This window comes from Macaca mulatta, chromosome 7 (assembly GCF_049350105.2).
Source record: "Macaca mulatta isolate MMU2019108-1 chromosome 7, T2T-MMU8v2.0, whole genome shotgun sequence".
Lineage (NCBI taxonomy): Eukaryota > Metazoa > Chordata > Mammalia > Primates > Cercopithecidae > Macaca > Macaca mulatta.
The window spans coordinates 8,629,539-8,645,798 of record NC_133412.1 but is presented as its reverse complement, the minus strand read 5'-3'; the positions used below and the strand labels follow the sequence as shown (position 1 = coordinate 8,645,798).

Sequence of the window (16,260 nt, the reverse complement as noted above, 5' to 3'; positions counted from 1 at the left end):
CTGAAAATCTCCTATCACCTAGTGACGCCACAGGGTCATAATGTCATGGGTGCACTGCAGTGCTGTTTGTCGTGATGCTGGTGTAAACAAACCTACTATGCTGCCAGTGGAATAAAAGTGCAGCAGATATAATATGTACAGAATACAATACTTGATAATGACTATGTTAGTGGTTTATGTATTTACTATGCTAAACTTTTATCATTATTCCAGAGTGTACTCCCTCTACTTATTTTTTTTTAAATGTTAACTGGGAAAACAGCCCCAGGCAGGTCCTTCAGGTGTTCCACAAGAAGGCACTGTTGTCACAGGAGATGATGGCTCCATGCATGTTACTGCCCCTGAAGACTTCCCACTAGGACAATCTGTGGAGGTAGAAGACAGTGACACTGATGACCCCGATCCTGGGTAGCCCTAGGCTAATGTGTGTGCTTGTGTCTTAGATTTTACTAAAAGTTTAAAAACTGAAAAATAGAAAATTTTAGGCCAGGTGCAGTGGCTCACGCCTGTAATCCCAGAACTTTGGGAGGCCGAGGCAGGCAGATCACTTGAGGCCAGGAGTTCAATACCAGCCCGGCCAACACGACAAAACCCTGTCTCTACTAAAAATACAAAATATGGGCGTGGTAGTGGGTGCCTGTAATCCCAAGGCTGAGGCACGAGAATCACTTGCACCAGGGAGGTGGAGGTTGCAGTGAGCCAAGATCACGCCATTGCACTCTAGCCTGGGTGACAGAGTGAAACCGTGTCTTAAAAAAACACAAACAAAAAGAAAAAAATTTTAAATAGAAAAAAACATTTTTGTACTGCTGTACAATGTGTTTGTGTTTTAAGTGTTATTGCGAGAGTCAAAAAGTTAGAAAGATATAGGTTAAAAAAGTTTCAGTAAGCTAAGGTTTATTATTGAAGAAAGAAGACTTTTAAATAAATTTTATAAATTTACAAAATATTAAATACATTAAAAATATTAAAACATTAAAAATAAATTTAGTGCAGCCTAAATGTACAGTGTTTACAAAGTCTACAGTAGTGTACAGTAATGTCCTAGGACTTCACATTCACCCACCACTCACTCGCTGACTCAGAGCAACTTCCAGTCCCGCAAGCGCCATTCATAGTAAGTGCACTAAACAGGCATATAATTTTTTTAATCTGTTATATATACTTTTAGTGTACTTTTTCCATGTTTAGACAGACACATACCATTGTTTTACAGCTGCCTACAGTATTGAGTACAGTCACATGCTGTATGGGATTTACAGCCGGAGAGCAATACACTAAACCATATAGCCTAGGTGTGTCGGAGGCTATGCCTTCCAGGTTTGTGTAAATACACTCTGATGGTCACACAAGGATGAAATCATGTAATGACGCATTTCTCAAGACCTATCCCTGTCATGAAGCAACACAGAACTGTTCTGAAATGCTCACAGAGGTTTTCGCTAGGAAGGTGTTTTTGCCTCTTCATCCACTTTATAACGCTTTTTTACTATGTTCAGAATTTTAGTAAAATTATACAGGATATTGGGGATATATTATATATCCCCAATGTTCAGTGACGCATGACTGTACTGAAGTTAGATCGGATCTTGTCATGTGTCCGTTTGAAATATATGGTCCTATTTTCTGGTATAAGATGAGTTTACTGGGCATGTTTTGCGTTGCCCCTTGAACACATGTATGTCAGCAGCTATTTTCCTTATTACTCTGATAGTCTGAGGAGAGAAAATGGAGGAGCACAGGAGAGAAGACAGAGATCAGTAGAACGGAGAGCAGGGAAGAAGATCTGGTAGAGTTCAGAACTGGGGAAAATAAACATCACATATATCATGACCTGAGTGTTTCTGACGCTCTGGTTATGTCCAGGGATGAGGTTAAAAAAAGACATCTTATAATGAAAGGCCACACTCTCAGACACAGGCATTTTATTCTAAGAGTCATACGGCAATGAAAGCTTTAAATTAATGACATGACTGAAACTGTCAAAATGCAGAAATCAACAACTGCTTTTTGCTGATTAAAACACCTTTCTGCCCAAAGCCCCTACAGCCTTTAACCACAGAGTAAAAAACACCTTTCCAACTGACACAGCTTTGAACAGCCCCTAAATCCTTCTCCTTACATGCTGGGCCAAAAATGTGCTATTTCAAATACACTATTGATTTCAGACCTACTTATAATATCATCTCTATGTGGAAAGTCTGGAGTATAGCAATACAACTTTCTTGGATGTATTATCAATGTAGTGTATGTGTGCCAAATATTTTGCATGGAAAAACAAAACAGCTCAAGATTACACAGGAATGGAGCGCTTAAAAAGTTGAAAGTATGGATGAAACTCACCATACCTGATACAAGGGATAAAAACAAGTTTCCCGAGGTGCTGGCCTTAGAATGTGCAGCAAGCCACCTGAAGAACACTATGCAGAATAAGGATGGTGCTCAGGATCAGCAGCTAAAGCAAGACACTGAAGCTCACTCAACTGATCACACCCAAAAAAAACTATTAGCAATTTGCTGTTTTAAAACAAACAAATAGCAATTTGCTTCTGTAAACAGTGCAACCTCTTGTTATAAAAACTGTTTAAAAACTTTATCATCCAGTAGGCAGTCTGTTAATTAACTGCAATTTAAAAATAACATTACAGTTGTAAAACTATGGACTACAATGAGATTGTGAAAACATACAAAATAAAAGATGTTTGTTCTCTGGAACAATGCCATAACCAAACAGTGGTCCTACTGCAGTATGAGAGAACTCTCATCTCACCAGCAATGATGCTGGTGTGAAACAAGCCACACAGCAAGGCAGCCTACACAGGGCAGGAGGGCCGAGCAACTGCTGGGTGCAGTCTCAGGAAATACCCTTTTCAGCTTTTACCACCACTCCCAGACACCAAAACTCATAAGCAGACCTCCCTTTACCCACCCTTATCCTTTCCATCAGGTCTGCTGTGGTTCTGAGCATCTGCTGGGAGATAGAAAGGTTCTCAACGGACAAAGCAGGGCATACCACCCAGCCACCCAGACTCTTCAGCTTTGTATACCTGAGCTGAGGCTTCAAGGCTACCTTCATTAGTCCTTTCAGAGGCAGGATGGGATAAAAACAGCGGAGGAGCAAAGTGGGTGAAGTGGCTCCTGTGTTCCTAAAAGTGTATCATTTAAAGTAAGACTTTTGGATGGGCGTGGTGGCTGATGCCTGTAATCCCAGCACTTTGGAAGGCCAAGGCAGGCGGATCACTTGAAGTGAGAGTTCAAGACCAGCCTGGCCAACATGGCAAAACCCTATCTCTACTAAAAATACAAAAACTAGCCAGGCGGGCATGGTGGCACGCATCTGTGTTCCCAGCTACTCGGGAGGCTGAGGCACAAGAAGTGCTTGAACCTGGGAGGTGCAGGTTGCAGTGAGCCGAGATCACACCACTGCACTCCAGCCTGGGTGACAGAGTGAGACTGTCTCAAAAAAATAAAATAAATAAATCTTTTACATTAAATCTACTGTGCTACATTTACAAAGTTTTAACTGTGATTTGAGGCCAGTTATCAAGAGTTAACTAAATTTCTTTTCCCTTAATAAAAAGTAGACTTCTCAGAGAAATATGAAACAAAGACTCTAGCTATACAGTAAAACAGTAACATTAAATGCACCCTGAACAACTCTACAAAAAACAATCTTAGACTTTCCCTCTCCTCAAACTATCAGAGTAATAAAGAAAGTAGCTGCTGACATACATGTGTTCAAGGGACAATGCAAAACTTGCCAGGTAAACTCATCTTGTACCGGAAAATAGGGCCATCTATTTCAAACTGACACATGCCAAGATCCAATCTAACTTCAGTACCGTCATGCGTCACTTAACATTGGGGATATACTACGAGAAGTGAATTGTTAGGCAATTCTGTCTTTGTGCGAACATCACAGAACGTATCTTCCCAAACCCAGATGGTAGAGCCTACTACACATCTAGGCTACATGGCATAGCCTATTGCTCCTCGGTTACGAGCCTATACAGCATGTTCCTGTACTGAATACTGTAGGCGACTGTAACACAATGGTAACTATGCGTGTATCTAAACACGGTAAAGGTAAATACAGTACTATAATCTTATGGAACCACTGTCAAATATGCGGCTGTTGTTGACCAAAACATTGTCATGCAGCACATGACTGTAGAGGAGGAAAAGAGGAGGAAACATTAAGCCTAAAAGAGCTAACTATTCAACTGTCCCCTTTCCTTTTTCAACTGAAAAAATTCCTGGTATTTAAACTGAGAAAATACACATACTAGTGACAAACCACACTATTGTTAAAAGAAACACTCTTCAGTGTAAACAACTAACGCTGGAACTATCGTTTGTTTTCCTTTTCTTAAATGGGAAGGATAAATTCAAATACCAGAAATGTAAAGGGGTACCTTTACTAAATTAAAGATAAAAGATACTTACAATTTTTGCATTTTTCCCACTTTTCCTTAGTTGCTGAACAGCAAAAGCATGTTCAACATTATCCATTGAAACTCCGTTAACCATTGCCACTCGGTCATTTTCCCTAAGGGGAAAAGGGCACAAAATAACACGTTAGAGAAAAACATTCTGGTAAGTTTATGATGGTATTTTCAAGATAGGTACTTCTAAAATGTATTCTAATTATGAGCCAATTAATCAATTTCTCTTCAGATCAATAAAATAATGTCAACTGATTTACTTTCAGGTTTCTCCACAGAATGTTTAACAAGTAATTAACCACAGGTCCTTAATTTTTTTAAGTCCATTAACAAAGTATTTCCCCAGAAGACTGAACAGATATCACATCCATGAAATGATTCTTGGTAGTACAGTTACAGGGCATTAAATGATACCAAGTCATAGAGCTGGAAATCCTATTTCCTTTTACCTTTTAAGTTTTTCATCTTTTAATTTTCTTTTAATACTTCTAATTGTAGTGCCATTATTTTGCTAGTATATTTTGTGTTTTTCTTTAGCTAACTCATCTTCATATGGAACAAAAAGGATGCAAGACTTGGGAAGAGAGGCTTCTGAAGGCTAGATTCTATCCAAAACGGAGTTATAAATTTTCTTTTTCACTATTTTTACAGTTACACATTCTATTTAAAGTGAGTGATACTAGCTTTCCAATTTTAATAGGGATAAAGCTTCCTTTATTTTCTTTGGAGACAGGGTCTTGCTCTGTCACCTGGGCTGGAGTACAGCGGTGCAATCATGGCTCACTGCAGCCTCAGACTCCTAAGTTCAAGGGATTCTCCTGCCTCAGCCTCCCAAGTAGCTGGGACTGCAAGCACATGCCACCATGTGATTTTTAAACTTCTTTTGTAGAGATGGGGCTCTCACTACATTGTCCAGGCTGGTCTCGAACTCCCAGTCTCAAGTGATCCCCCTGCCTCAGCCTCCCAAAGTGCTAGGATTACAAGGAGTGAGCCACCACACCTGGCCAGTTTCTCTCTTAAGTAAACATATGTTAATTTAAGGAAAAAATATATGAACCATGGCACAGGTGGTGTATGAATATGGCAAAACACTAAGACAGTGTAAGATAGTAGGCCAGTGCCCGAGGACAGGAACACTGCTTGTCGCACAGGTGCCCACGATAAGCAGCACTCTTACTGTAGCTGTCCTTCAGCTGGTCCTCCTTTCAGCACATCTGAAATCACGATTGACGTTTCCCCACTCTGAAAATGAGGATTATCTCGTCCACCAGATATTGCAATGCCAAATCCAAATCCAGGAGCCTAAGGTAAAAATTATAGTAAAATATTGTTATTAAGGATAAAAATAATTGTTATATCATACTCTACAATCCAGAGAGGTCGAAATACAAAAATTACAATCTTAATACATTTGTGATTGATAAACACTCACCTGCATGGTTACCTGTTAGAATTATCCTTGTACCAGAATGTATGCTCTAAAAACCACTGGACGTAACAGAAGATTAAAAATCGCCAACTATATACATGTTCTTTAAAAACCAAAAGACATTTAAAACGTATTAACACTGAAATCCTCACTTCATTTTTGATGATCAGAAGAGGTCCTGAGGAGATTGGCAGTGCCCAGTGTGATCATCATTCATCCTGGCAACTGATTTAGAAGATGACAGACTTATCCAGCATATATAACATTTGCCATTTTACATAAAATATCAATTGCTTTGAAAATCGAGTATTAGTTATTTCAACAACTTCTGCAAACTTCTAAAAATCTCTGTAGAATATAACGTCTTGTGCACATTAAACAAAAGAAGGTGTACATTAGCCATATTGAACAAACATTGTAAAATTACCTTTTTTAAAAACTGAATTACAATAAGCCACACACTTCTGAAAGAGCCAAGAATCTTTACCACAATGACTCAGGACAGGCCAGTATATAAAAAATTCAAAATATCTTCAGGTTGTTAAAAAATCACCTAATCTCAAAGAAATCACTATTCCCTAGAAAGGATATGAAGTACTTAGAGTAGTCTAACGAGACATCATACATTTTCTTAAGACTATAGAATCATTAAACCAGAAATACATGTTTTTGTATAAAACTGTACAATTCAAACTGCCTGAGGACAAAGGTAACAACTTCCTCCCTCAGCTTTCCAGTCCGCAACAAAGGAGACTATGTTCACCACGAATAGTGCATACATCACCTTTCCTCCCATCCCAAAGCCTACAGAAGTAGCAAAAGAAAAAAAAAACTCTTCTTAAGAATGAATACCAACTATCCAAGTGTCCATCAACTGATGCATGGATAAAACATGGTATATATCCACACAATGAAACATTGTGTGTAAAAAGGAAAGAAGTACTCATACATAGTGTAACATGAATGAACCTTGAAAATGTCATGCTAAGGTGAAGAAACCAGTCACAAAGGTTAATAGATTCTATTATTCCATTTATATAAAACGCTCAGAAAGGCAAATCTATAAAGACAAAAACTTGATTGGTGGTTGTCTAGGGTTACAGGGATTGGGGGGGTGATAGGTCAATGGGAGTTTCATCCCCTGCCCCCCAGCAATGAAAATGTTTTAAAATGGACTCTGGTGATGGTTACACAACTCGGAACATGCTAAAAAACAATGAATTGCATATTTAATTGTATGGTATGTGAATTATATGGCAATAAAGCGAATACAAAAAGAAGTTAATATGAAAAAAGAAAATAATAACCAACAGGGAAAATTCTGAGTAACTAAAGACAATGGCAACCATCTGAATCTGTTTCTCTATATATCCTCCCCAAATTTAATACAACAAAAATAGACCAACTACAGTGGTTCTTCCTTATCGTCGGTTTCATGTTCTTTGCTTTCAGTTACCTCAGGTCAACTGCAGTCTGAAAATTTTAAATGGAAAACTTCAGAAATAAACAACTGGTAAGATTTAAACTGCACACCGTTACGAGTAGTGTGATGAAATCTTTTGCCATCCTGCTCCATCCCATCTAAGACGTGAATCATCCCTTTGTCCAGGGTCTCCATGACATAGGGGATCCCCGCCCATTAGTCACTCAGTAGCTGCCACAGTTATGAGATCAACTGTGGAGAGGTAACACAATGCTTGTGTTCAAGTCACCCTCATTTTACTTAATCATGACCCCAAAGTGCAGTAGTAGTGATGCTGGCAATTCAGATATGCCAAAGAAAAGCTGTAAAGTGTTTCCTTCGAGAGAAGGTGAAAGTCCTCCACTTAATACACGGGAAAAAAAATCATATGCTGAGGTTACTAAGATCTACAAGGAGAAGGAATCTTCTATTAGTGAAGCTGTGAAGGAAAACGAAATTTGTGCTAGTTTTGCTATCACACCTAAAATTGCAAGGGTTTAGCCACAGTGCATGATAAGTGCTTATTTAAAATGGAAAAGGCATTAAACTTCTGAGTGGAAGACAGGAACAGAAATGTGCTCCAATTAACAGCAAAATTGGGTTTGACACTATCAGTGAATTCGGGCATCGACTGGGGGAACATGTGCCCCACGGCTCAGAGGGGACTACTGTACACAAAACCATACACTCATCATAATTCAAAGACAATATCCAAATTTCAAATTAAAAGCAGGACTAAAACTTCAAAAATAAATGATTAGAGACAAATGACTATTAGTACGGCATTAGAAAACGTTAAGAGACTACCGAACAAATTCAAAGAAATTTAAAAACCTAAATGAAACATAATTCCTTAAGGAAATACAGATTGCCAAAATTGACCCTATTATAAATAAAAAGCTTAAATGGCCCAATTTCTGGAGAAAAAAGCAGCAAAACTTATGAGGGAATTATCCCACAAAAAGGCACCATGTACAAATGATTTCCCAAGGGAACTGTGCCAAAACATGCAATATCCAGATAGCCTCAATACAATGTATTGTTTCAGAACACTGATACCAAGGAAAGCTTCTAAATTCTTTTTATGAAGCAAGTATAATACTGACACTGAAACTTGATGACTGTCCATGATAATGACCAACCCCCCAATATTACAGCTCAACATAATTTATTCGTTATCAGTGCAAAATACAAAATAAAAATAAGCAAACAACGGCCAACACTACATAAATACTCCATGATAAAGGGATTAATTCCAGGAATGCAAGATTAGTGTATTAGGAAATCCACTGGCATAATACATCCTATTAATAAATCTAAAGAAAACAATTATATGATTATCTCCAAGATCCTGAAAAAGGCTTTGACAAAATTTGAGTTTTCACCGCTGAAGAGAAAACAAAGTTTGTGAAAATGCATGGTAACAAACCCCGTAGTATGTTGCTTTTTGTTAAAGTACACACAGAAAATCCAGCTTTTCATACACATGTACAGTCATTGAAAAAGAAGAGTTATTTTAGTAGCCTTTTAAGGTAATTATGAAAATTCATGCTTGATTTTATGCCAAAAACTTAATACATTTCCTAAAGGAGAGTAACAATGTACAGTTTGAAACCATATCAATCAACTGTCTCTATTATTGCATGAATATCTATTGGCCTATTTTACACTCTGAATATTTCATCCATGCAAAATTTTATTATAGCATGCCTTAGTCTTTTGGAAAATACTGGTTCCCTGAGTTAGGCAAATCGTCCAAACGATGCCACATTTCACCACACGGTGTATTTTTAAATCACGTGTTAATATCACTATCAAGATTATCAAAAGAATCTTTAAGTACTGAAAAGCTATTGAGCTTATGGTGGCAGATAAAAATTTTTCAAATTTTAATTTTTGTTTTAAAAATCAGTTTTCATTGTTAGCAACAAATACTATCAAGAATTGTTCTCCTTGAAGCAAGGTATTCATTCATTTTGGAGAAATATGTTTGTCAAATATTCAAGTTTGGATAACCATACATTCCTTCAAGTAAACAATTGTTCCTTCAAGTAAAAGTGATGCTGGCCTTCCATCCCCCACTCAATACACAGCTGCAATTCAAATAATCACACAAGTACTTTAGTACAAGGCAGAACTACTTTAGGCACACTTCTCATTTGCATACCTAGACTACTGAAAACGTGTGTACTCAAGGGTTGGAAAGTAGTAAGACGTAGTTCTGTTTCAAGTCATTCTTAAATAAAACTGAAACTGTTCTTTTAATCTATGTGTGTGTGACAATGACTATTATAAGGTTTGGTGCCACTGCCTTGACACAGTTTTAACCACCATTGTTTCTAAACCTTTGCTCAAATAATAACACAGCAAAGAAGATAAGAAATACCAGTTTTGCCCTTGAACCTAAAATGTTCTCAGGGACCTTCAGGAGTCCACAGACCATACTTTGAAAATGTTGATATCAAGAACTACTTAAACATGAAGGGAGAAAAAACAAAACAAAATAAAACAATGAAACAAACAATTTACAAAAGACATATGAGATGTTAAAACCCACAGATAAATGCAAATTAAAACCAAAGAACGCCAAGAACAGAAACATTAAAGCATGACATATTTCAGAAAAGGGAGGCTATAGGGAAACAGGCTGTCTACTACTGATGGGCACACAAATTGCTACAACTTTCAGGAGAGGAATTTGGCAATAACCTAACAAAACTACAAATGTACTATCTTCTGACAGAGCAAACTAGCTTCTAAAAAGTACCCTAAAGATACACATACCTCTCTCACAGTACCAAGATAACAAACGCACAAGGTTATTCATTGCAGACTGTTTGTAACTGCAAAATGCTGGAAAAAACCTAAACACCCCAGCCTTACTAAAGGATTATCCTTTCCCTTTTTTTTCTCCTTCAAAGAGGTGGGGACTAATCTTTGTAATTTAGTAATTTGAAAAATTACTCTATGTAATTTTACAGTATGAACTTACATCTTGTTTGGTAGTTCTTTTATTTTCTTCTTTTATTTAAAAGTTAAAAACATAAAAAGATTAAAGAAATACCAAAAACATTAGGAACTTTCAATAAGCAAGGCAGGGATGCGAGCATACATTTTAAAAAATCACTTGTGAGCAAGTAAATGTAGTTCGGGTACCTAGCAGGGCAGGTAATCCTGCTCCGTCAGTGCTTACCACAGTTCACTTAATGACTATCCAGGAAGCCTGCCACTTCTTAAGAATCACTTGGAAACAATTTCAAAACTGCTTGCTGATGCACGATCCTCAATCTATACCAATCAAGTAAAAATGGAGAAGAGGAATTGGTGTACTTAAAAAAAAAAAAAATAGCCCCCAGGTGATTCTAATGAGCAGCCTGGAAGGAGAGCTGCAGCTTTCAATGTTTTCTGAATATAAGATCAGTTCATCAAAAATTTCAAAGGGTTCAACTCTTCCCCACGTTCCCTTCCTTCTACCTTCATAATTGTCTTATTTGGCCCTTTCAACAGATTTCTCACCACTGCATTACAAGTGTTGGCAGTGCTGTCCCTCTAACACAAAGACCTAATCCAATAGATCCTTGCCCATAAGTTCAAATTCCTTAGTATGCAATGCCTTTGAATACAACTTCAAAGTTGCTTCCCAGCACCCCAGTCTTTGCTCTAAACCTACTTAAATACTGATTCCTGCTTAAGCAGATCATGCAGTATCAAACTATGGTTTAACATCTCCTTTCTGCCTAGGACTTCCTTATTACCTTATCAATCTTGCAAGTTTCAGCTCATCTTTCAAAACCCAGGTTCCATGTCATCTCATTCATAAAAACACCGTTGGCTTTCACAGAAGTGGTCCATCCTGTAACCTGCTGGGGCACACGTACACACTTGTGCTACTTAACACACAGCACTACAAGCAGCCTGGGTCATCAAGGCCCTATTTGGGAGGAACTCACATATTTAAAATCGAAGGCTAACCTGATTAAGCTTGCCAAACTTAACCTGCCTTGCTTTTTTATCGCTTACTTCTAGTAGATCTATTTTAAAACCCCCACTAGCACGTCACATAGCAAAAACTCCCACGAACTTCCTTATAGATAACTTCCGAATGTGGGTCACTACAGTAACTGTTACTTAAAGTTATTTCCAGGAACCAGTGGGCAGCTCTTGTCCACTTCAAGCTGATTAAGACCACCGACCCTTCAACTGGGCCTGCATGAATGCCCAGAGAGGTGACTGATGTCCCAGGGCCAAAACCTCCTTCCTCTGATCATGGTGGTACGGCCATTTTTCAAACACGCATTCTATGAAGAGCTGTATAACTTGACTGCATGTATGCAGATCCTAACTCACTCACTTTTCCTTACTCCCAATCTCTCTTACCCACACCTTGGAGAACCCTGGTACTCTATTCCAAAAACATCCTTAAAATCCCATCTTTGGAGGAGGGTTTGAGACTTGTTCTCCCATCTCCTCATTTGGCAGTCTTGCAAGTAAAATCTTTTCTCTTTGCCAAAACAAGTCATTGCAGTGACTGGACTGGCTTGCTAGTTCAATATATCCATATACATCTTTCAGCTCAATGCAACCCTGCAGAAGCCTGACACAGAGCGGTTCACCGAGTCAGTGAGCCTCAACAAGTATTTGACTGATTATTCAATTTAACTTTAATTTTATTTCCCTTTATACACTCTTAAAAAACAAAACAACAAAAAACAAACTAGCACTAATTACAGCACTAGAAACAGAATTCTGGAAAAATTAGCAGCAATGAGAGTAGGCACAAATGAATCTTACTGAATAAAAACAGGCAGGTTAACTCCATAACAAACCAAGAATCCAAGTGCAACATTTACAACAAAACTAGGGGGTCAATGTACACCCTTGAAGTGCAAAACGCAACGAGGAGGGGATAGACAACTGGCTTTGGAGACTTCCTTAGCATGTGAACCAAGCCATATTCTAAAACAAACAAACAAAATCCTTCCCACCCACCTCCGCCTTCCGCAAAAAAACAAAAAACAAAACAAACCAAAAAAAAACAGAAACACACACCACCCCCCATCCACCACAAATTACAGGCAAAAATGAGAAAAAGAAAATAATTAGAATCAAACCCTCTATACCAGCAGTCCTTAACCTCTTTGGCACCAGGGATTGGTTTCTTTGAACACAATTTTTCCACAGACCGGCAGGTGGAGGGGGGATGGTTTTGGGACGATCCAAGCACATTACATTTATTGTGTACTTTATTTCCATTATGATTACATTGTAATATATGATGAAATGATCACAAAACTCACTATATTGTAGAATCAGTGGGAGCCCAGAGCTAGTTTTCCTGTATCTAGATGGTACCATCTGGGGGTGATGGGAGACAGTGACAGATCATCCAGCATTAGATTCTCGTAAGGAGTGTACAACCTAGATCCCTTGCATGAATGGTTCACAACAGGGTTCACACTCCTATGAAAATGTAATGCCACCACTGATCTGACAGGAGGCAGAGCTCAGGCAGCAATGAGAGCAATGGGGGGTGGCTGCAAATACAGGTGAAGCTTTGCTCACTTGCCCGCCGCTCACCTCCTGCTGTGTGGCTCAGTTCCTAACAGGCCAAAGATCGGTACATGTCTGTGGCCTGGGGGATGGCGACCCCCGCTCTATGTAGTTACTATATAATGCATACTGAGTAGCAGAATGACATCTCTGCAGACAATAAAAGTATGCCTGAAAGAAGGCTTAAAAAACGGGGAGGATTAAAACTATTATTAGCACAAGATACAAGACATGAAAGAATTAGAAAAATTGTAGAAATGAAGTGGAAGAGTTTGAAACCAAATCCGAAATTTTAAAAAGTCATTTTAGATAGGAATATCAGACCAAAAAATATCTTGAGAAAAAGTAAAAAGAAATCAACCTAACATTCTAAGATTAAATCAGTAATACATACGACATTAACAACATTACATACATTAACCTAACATCACAACAAAAAGAACTACAGGAACAAGAGCAAACCAACTCCAGAGCTAGCAGAAGACAAGAAATAACAAAAAAGAGCTGAACTGAAGGAGCCAGGCACAAAACACCATTCAAAAGACCAACGAATCCAAGAATTGTATTTTTGAAAAAAATCAGTAAGATAAATTATTAGTTAGACAAAGAAGAGAGAAGATCCAAATAAACACAATTGGGACAAAGGGGATAATACCACAGGAATACAAGTAACCATCAGAGAATACTATGAACACCTCCATGCACACCAACTAGAAAATCCAGAAGAAACTGATAAATTCCTGGACAAACCCACCCTCCCAAGACTGAACCAGGAAGAAATGGAATCCCTGAACATACCAGTAACAAGTGCCAAAATTGAATCAGTAGTAAATAGCCTACCAACTAAAAAAAGCCCAGGACCAAATGAATTAATAGCTGCTCTACATGTACAAACAAGAGCTGGAAGAATTCCTACTGAAACTATTCCAAAAAACTGAAGAGGACGAACAACACCCCAACTCATTCTATGAGGCCAGCATCATCCTGATACCAAAACCTGGCAAAGACACAAAAAATAAAACTTCAGGCAAATATCTCTGATACACATTGATGCAAAAATCCTCAACAAAATACTAGCAAGCTGAATCCAGCAGCATATCAAAAAGCTAATCCACCATCAAGTAGGCCTTATCCCTGGGATGCAAGGTTGGTTCAACATATGCAAATCATTAAATGTGATTCATTACATAAACAGAACTAAAGACAAAAAACACATGATTATCTTAACAGATGCAGAAATGGCTTTCAATAAACTTCAACATCCTTTCACGTTAAGAACTCTCAATAAACTAGGCATTGAAATTGAAGGAACACACCTCAAAATAGTAAGAGCTGTGTACGACAAACCTACAGCCAACATCATAATGAACGGGCAAAAGCTGGAAGCATTCTCCTTGAAAACCAGCACAAGACAAGGATGCCCTCTCTCATCACTCCTATTCAACACAGTATTGGAAGTCCTGGCCAGAGCAATCAGGCAAGAGAAAGAAATAAAGGGCCTCCAAATAGGAACAGAGGAAGTTAAACTATCCCCGTTTGCAGATGACATGGTTCTATATCTAGAAAACCCCATGGTCTCAGTGCAAAAGCTCCTTAAGCTGATAAGTAACTTCAGCAAAGTTTCAGCATACAAAGTCAATATACAAAAAACACTAGCATTCTTATATACAAACAACAGCCAAGAGCCAAATCAGGAATGCAATTCATATGGAACCAAAAAAGAGCTCAAACAGCCAAGACAATCCTAAGCAAAAAGAATAAAGCTAGAGGCATTATGTTACCCAGCTTCAAACTAAACTACAGGGCTACAGTAACCAAACAGCATGGTACTGTAACAAAGACAGACACTCAGACCAACGGAACATAACAGGGAGCCCAGAAATAAGGCCACACATACGAGCATCTGATCTTCGACAAAGCTGACAAAAGCAAGCAATGGGGAAAGGATTCCCTGTTCAATAAATGGTGCTGGGGTAACTGGCTAGCCATATGCAGAAGATTGAAACTGGAACCCTTCCTTATAACATACATAGAAATCAACTCAAGATGGATGAAAGACATCAACGTAAAACCCAAAACTATAAAAACCCTGGAAGACAACTCAGGCAATACCATTCTGGACTTAGGAACTGGCAAAGATGGCATGACAAAGACGCCAAAAGCAACTGCAACAAAAGCAAAAATTGACAAATGGAATCTAATTAAACTAAAGAGCTTCTGCACAGCAAAAGAAACCATCAAAGGAGTAAACAGACAACCTACAGAATATGACAAAACACCTGCAAACTATGCATCTGACAAAGGTCTAATATCCAGCATCTATACACAATTTTACAAGAAAAAAAAAACCGCATTAGAAAGTGGGCAAAGGACATGAACACTTTTCAAAAAAAAAAAAAGCTGCCAATAATCATATGAAAAAATGTTCAACATCAGTAAACACAGAAATGCAAACCGAAACCACAATGAGCGGCCGGGCACGGTGGCTCACGCCTGTAATCCCAGCACTTTGGAAGGCTGAGGCTGGTGGATCACCTGAGGTCAGGAGTTCAAGGCCAGTCTGACTAATATGGTGAAACCCCATCTCTACTAAAAATACAAAAATTAGCCAGGCATGGTGGTGCATGCCTATAATCCCAGCTATTTGGGAGGCTGAGGCAGGAGAATCGTTTAAACCTGGGAGGCAGAGGTTGCAGTGAGCTAAGATTGTGCCACTGCACTCCAGCCTGGGCAAAAAGAGCAAAAGTCCGTCTCAAAGAAACAAACAAAAACACAGAGATACCATCTCACACCTGTCAGAATGGCTAATATTAAAAAGTCAAAAAAATAACAGATGCTGGCAAGGCTACAGGGAAAAGGCACTGCTTATACACGATGGGGAAGGCAGTATGGCAATTCCTCAGAGCTGAAAGGAGAACTACCGTTCGAGCCAGCAATCCCATTACTGGGTATATACCCAAAGTAATATAGATTATTCTATCATAAAGATACATGCACGTATATGTTCACTGCAGCTCTATTCACAATAGTTAAGATGTGGAATCAACCTAAATGCCCATCAATGGAAGACTGGATGAAGAAAATGTAGTATAACTAGGCAACCATAAAAAAGAACAAGATCATGTCCTTTGCGAGAACATGGGTGTAATGGGAGGCCATCATCCTTAGCAAACTAACGCAGGAACAGAAAACCAAACACTGCATGTTGTCACTTATAAGCGGGAGCTAAATGATGAGAACACATGGACACAGAGGGAACACACTGGGGACTACCAGAGGGTGGAGGGTGGGAGAGGAGCAGAAAAAGGAATTATTCGGCACTAGGCTTAGTACTAGGTGACGAAATAATCTGTACATCAAACCCCGTGACACAA

General features: G+C 38.6%; 1 protein-coding gene across 13 annotated transcripts in view; it reads right to left on the bottom strand.

The window, feature by feature from the left end:
* TJP1 (tight junction protein 1) overlaps positions 1 to 16,260 on the bottom strand; it is a 272,656-nt gene that overhangs the window by 72,867 nt on the left and 183,529 nt on the right. For all 13 annotated transcript variants that reach the window (XM_015141746.3, XM_028850676.2, XM_015141748.3 and 10 more), the window contains 2 exons: positions 5,623 to 5,747; positions 4,447 to 4,549 (listed from right to left, as the gene is read on the bottom strand). In XM_015141746.3, the coding sequence (XP_014997232.2) occupies positions 4,447 to 4,549; positions 5,623 to 5,747 (228 nt within the window). The remainder of the gene's footprint in view (positions 1 to 4,446; positions 4,550 to 5,622; positions 5,748 to 16,260) is intronic.